The sequence below is a fragment of the Octopus bimaculoides genome, chromosome 22 (genome assembly GCF_001194135.2).
Source record: "Octopus bimaculoides isolate UCB-OBI-ISO-001 chromosome 22, ASM119413v2, whole genome shotgun sequence".
Classification (NCBI taxonomy): Eukaryota; Metazoa; Mollusca; class Cephalopoda; order Octopoda; family Octopodidae; genus Octopus; species Octopus bimaculoides.
Genome location: NC_069002.1, coordinates 4,114,646 through 4,120,191, shown reverse-complemented (window position 1 = coordinate 4,120,191; position 5,546 = coordinate 4,114,646). Strand labels below are relative to the sequence as shown.

Here is a 5,546-nt window from a genome sequence, read left to right as displayed (position 1 = left end):
TTATATATATATATATATATATAAATATATTTATTTATTTATATATATATATATATATAAATATATTTATTTATTTATATATATATATATATAAATATATTTATTTATTTATATGATTTCGCATGCTATAACCTATCTTATTCAGATTAACTAGGGGAAGAATAACTAACAAGAAAACACACACATCCTCTCAAGTAAATCTCCCTCGTTAATGCATGTTTTACGTAGATAAATATAAGAAATAATTATGATTCAGTTGTATAAGGTACTTAGGTAGATGCACCTGAGCAATCCAGTATTATTTGCAAGGCTCAAAGTAAGGTGGATAAAAATCAAATAAGTGACAAAGATGTCCAGATATTAGTGAAATGCAGTGGCTTCGGACGTCTCCATTTAATCAAACAATGCAAGCATTACATCAATTTGAAATACAGCGCCATCTTCAGTGCCACATTAGTAACAACATGGAATTCTTTCCTTCTCTAGCTCTGATGAAATACTTGCTAAAAATTATAATAGTATATCTTGACTGTTAAAATGTAATGCATTAATACCTTGATAGCCTTGTTACTTATTTGAGATATATATACATACACATAATGTGAGAATAATTTATCAAAATTATGGCATTATTAGCTAACTAGTCTACATGTAACAGCTATGATTATAAAATAATAATATTGATAATACTTTAACATTTACAATAGCAATAATTTAGTTATACTGAATGAATATTTAGTAGTAATTACAGTATAATTAAACTCCTAAATCCTGCTAAGGCTAAGTCTACCTCTGGTTGATTAAATAACGTACCAGCCATATATTGGGGGGTAGGATGTAATCAACTAACTTCCCCCACCTCAAATTTTCTGGCTTTGTGTGTAAATTTGTAACCATTCTGGTTTAAGTGTTATGAATGCCTTTTTCTGCTAAAGGCACAAGGCCTGCAATTTTGTGAGGAGAGGATTGAGTCGATTACATCGACACCCCACCACCATTGCTCAACTGGTACTTATTTTACTGACCATCCACCCCCACCGAAAGGATGAGGTCGACTTTGCCTGTCGTCCTTTCAGGGTGGATAAAATAAGTACCAGTTATGCACTAGGGTTGATGTAATCAACTTACACATTAGCCTAAGACTGCTGACCTTAACCCAAAACTTGAAACCATTAAACTATATAAATACAACATACATAACACTATATATATAAATATACATACAATATAAACTCCTAAATATTACAACATACATATAACAATATGATGTCAATATTATAATAACTCAATGTCAATATGAAACTCTTATAAATATTACTATAACATGCATATAACAATATGGTGTTAATATTGTAACAACTCATAAATACTATTAATAACATGCATATAACAAATAAAAAAAAATATCATTTGTTCCAGTTTTTTAATAGAATTTATTATAAATAAAGCTTTAAAATATGTTTCTGTTAAGTTTGACTTCTTGGAGTTTTTTTTTTTTTTGGTTTCTTCTGATAATTGTTTATTTTTAAAAATTCATTTTTCAATGTTTCAGCAGGTAAATATTTGGCTGGTATGTCTAATGAACATACAATGTAGAGCTCACAGTAGATAATTGAATGTTTGTTAAACATATAGATATTATGGAACTGGCAGCAAATAACCTGTATGTTTATATAGCATAACAGCCATTATAAGACATCTTTTATGTATACATGTATCTACACGACAGCCAGTATCTTGAGCCAAGAGTAGAGGCCTGTCTGTTTATTAAACAAAGATGTTACATAGTTAACAGCAGACATCAGGATGCATGTATGGTTGGCAGTATGTTGAGATAACAGCACGCGCTATCTGTATGTTTATGTAATGTTCGTTGTGTAGAGGTACCACCACCACCTTGGGCAAGTTTAAGTCTACAGTGTTACAATCATCGAGACCCATGTTTTCAGTTTGTAAACAACCTCAAAGCATCTTGCATTAAATATAACAACTGCCCTTCTACAAGCTGTAAATGTAAAGCTAGCTATATCCACAGCCTCTCCATATGGAGATATTGCCACCACTACTACCCTTATAATTGATAATTGGACTAGTGAATGTTTGTAGTAGTAGTAATTACAGTATACTGTAGTTATACTGTAATTATAACTAAAGTATAATTACAGTAAAAAGGCATTCCAACCACGACCAACTAGTTATTTTTGCATATCAAGGACTAGATTATCTAGTGTGTTCCGTTCCCTGCTTAAGATTGTATGGTGAGAGGTTTGAGAGATATTTGACTACTCTTTCTAACAGGTCAAGCAAACATGTAGGTGCTTGGTTCTCCACTGACCGATGGAGGTGGAGGCAGTGGTGATGGTTCCATGGGGTAGTTGAGGGGGTGGGAGAGAAGCCTCTAGTATGATGTATTACATGTAATGATGTTGATTTTAAAATGTCGGCAGGTCTAAAAAAAAAAAACGAAATTTATTGCACTTTATACAACAAAAATATATGCAACAGTGATCGAGAATGAACTCTGTCACCATGTCTTCATGTCTCACCATAATGTAAACAACTGTGCTTCCATAGTATGTAAATGACTAGATTGTAAAAATGAGAGAATGATTGGTTACATGATGTCAGTATTAGGCCACCATACACGTTTATGTTGCTATTAGGCCACCATATACATTTGTGTCACTATTAGGCCATCATACACATGTCGCCATTAGGCCGTCATACACAGACGCTGTTCAACAAGCCTCCAAGACACTGTCGAGTTGTTTTTGGCGCTTCTGATGAACTAGGATAAGAGTCGAGTTTCCACCCTATAAATTAATTTTAGCTAATCTCTAAGGATTCAAGATTTGGCTAATCTTTGTCGATTAACCCTTACTCCACAAGTTCCTTGAATTGAAACTGTTGAGATCTGCTGGATGTAGAGAGACTATATAGTGCTTCATAAATAGGACAGCAAGGTTTTAAATCAGAGAAGATGATTTTCAGCAATGCTGCCAACCCTACCAACAACAACAAATAAAATGTTAAAAAATGACTAAAGAAAATTTTAAATGCTTTAGTCAATCAAAAGATCATTAAAAACACAAATTAAATTAGATTTATATGATTGTATAGTTAATCAGGTGAATAACGTCATCTTTGGAAATGGAAAATATTTTAATATTGGATGTTTAATAAATATAAATATTTTAATAAATTTAAAAAAGCATCATGCAATTAATAGTTTGAATAATTAAAACATATTCATAGTTCCTCTCAGGTATTTAAAAAAAGAGAGAGATTTGTTTTTACTCGAAAGAAATGAAATTATTAATTTCAAAGTAACAAACTATAATTTTATGTTAATTTTAACTTAATTTATGCTAATGACATAGATATATCTTTAACTGGAGATTTACATTATGGTCAGATATCACTTATATATTACGCATTTCATGTAGCAGAATTCCTAGACAAACTAGAGCCAGGAAGTGTTGCAAGAAGCTCAGTTGGTCAAACAGTCTTTGCTACCTTCAGCTTATTGTTTTTAGAGTCAGAATATTTTCCAATATTTTCTTTACCTTACAATTTCTAAAACAAAGTGAACATTTTTTTCTGAAGATGAAATTCTGTTAAACTAGATCGAAAAGACAGGGAAACCAGAAAATGAGAAACCACTAAAATATCAACTGACAATCTTGTGGTTGTTACTTTGGTTCATATTAAAAGACTCGTTGCATGGAGATATTAAAGTTTTTAAGTGACCAGAACATCAAGACATCGTCACCTTATCTTCTCATTATTACCTATGGAAACACAGGTGATGTAACAATTGTGAGGTGGGGGAGAAAAGTGATGAAGATGAAGTAGGGGATATTTAAAGAATATAAATGTTTTTATCTTAATTTAACACGCACCAGAAAATCCCAACTGTCTTTCCAAGACATCTGTTGAATGTCTGCAGCTGTTAGGGGAATATTGCCATAGGAGAATGCAGAGAAATAAAGAAAAACACCCAGAGCTACAAGTACCAAGAGGACGATAAGATATTTCACAAAACTGCTCAGGTAAGGAACAAACCTGGAAGAAAAACAAATAAAACAAAAATGTAATTTAAACATTTCAATCAAAAAAGGCCATCATGGAAATTATATTCAATTGATGGAAATATGAAAAAAATTCTTTCATTCTAATTTACATTTTACAAACTGGTCAGCCATTGTGGAACTGGTTTTTGATTCTTTCTTCAGACCAGGGGTTCTCAACCCTTTTTTTTTTTATCTATGGACCCCTTTTATTACTATTTTATTCTGGTGGACCCCCATAGGCAATGTTTCGAGAACACCTCAGAGTAAAGAAATGGCTTGGATGCTCATAAGAAGGAAAGACTTTCTGCTAAATACCAACCAATGAACCATAAAACAAACAGAGAACTTCTATCATCATCATCATCATCATCGTTTAACGTCCGCTTTCCATGCTAGCATGGGTTGGACGATTTGACTGAGGACTGGTGAAACCGGATGGCAACACCAGGCTCCAGTCTAATTTGGCACTTCTATATCTTTATATATGTATATATATATATATATACACACAACGAACTTCTTTCAGCTTCCGTCTACCAAATCTACTCAAAAGGCTCTGGTCAATCCAAAGCTATGCCAGAAGACATTTGCCCAAAGTGCCATGCAGTGGGACTGAAGCCAGAATCATGTGGTTGGGGGTCACTCAATCTACTAAAAACAGTAGCTGAATGCCTTTCAAACCACACGCTACTGTCTTGAATAAGGAATGGACGATGTAGTCCCACATAGTCCCCTAAAAGACACGATGGTTTATACCTGGAATACATTTAATTACAAGTCCACGGAAGCTGAGCTGAACTGCGATCATGGCAGTATTGTCAGAGTTATCTCCCTTTAGCTACCTGGCATTGTCTTTTTATTGCCTTGAGACAGAAACAACGTCTTAAAACTGTGGTTAACGTGATATGAAAAGAAACTAAATTACAGTAATGCTTCGATTGCCGAGTTAATTCGTTCCCGGAGACCGTTCGGAAAGCGAGCAATAATTTCTTAAAGCAGCAACGTTATAAATCGTAATTCGTTCCCAGAAAAATATTGTAATAATAAAATTGATAATACTAGTAAATAAATGGCAATAAAACAACAGTAGACTGTAAAGAATATTTCATGTAAAATAACATAATACACATTTAGGCCACCCGCAGTCCGTTTGAACTTTCCCTGGCACAGCAAGGTCGCGGGTCAAGTGGAAACACATCAATCAATGTTCCTTTTGACAGGACAAAGATTTCCCCGTTTGGTCAGCAAATAGCGGGTGGATTTGGCGAGCGAGAATTCTTAGATTCGATCTCGAATCTCAATCAGGCATGACCAAGCGAGGTCCCTACAGAACCGTCATTACGATTTCAATCTGCATTCCCAAGTATTACCCTCTGAGATTATTAGTATTATTCAACCATCGCGTTCTTAGTTTACCCCTTTCCCTACAGTGATTGACTGACTCGGCTCGAAGACTCCGTTTTGTGATTCTTT

The 5,546-nt window shown here is 33.8% G+C and overlaps 1 protein-coding gene across 1 annotated transcript in view; it reads right to left on the bottom strand.

Annotated features, from left to right (window-relative positions):
• Positions 1-3,312: 3,312 nt before the first annotated feature.
• Positions 3,313-5,546, bottom strand: part of LOC106867754 (protein O-mannosyl-transferase 1) — a 20,126-nt gene continuing 17,892 nt past the window's right edge. Inside the window, exon 19 of the mRNA XM_014912725.2 lies at positions 3,313-4,065. Within this exon, the coding sequence (XP_014768211.1) occupies positions 3,882-4,065 (184 nt within the window). The 3' untranslated portion in view covers positions 3,313-3,881. The remainder of the gene's footprint in view (positions 4,066-5,546) is intronic.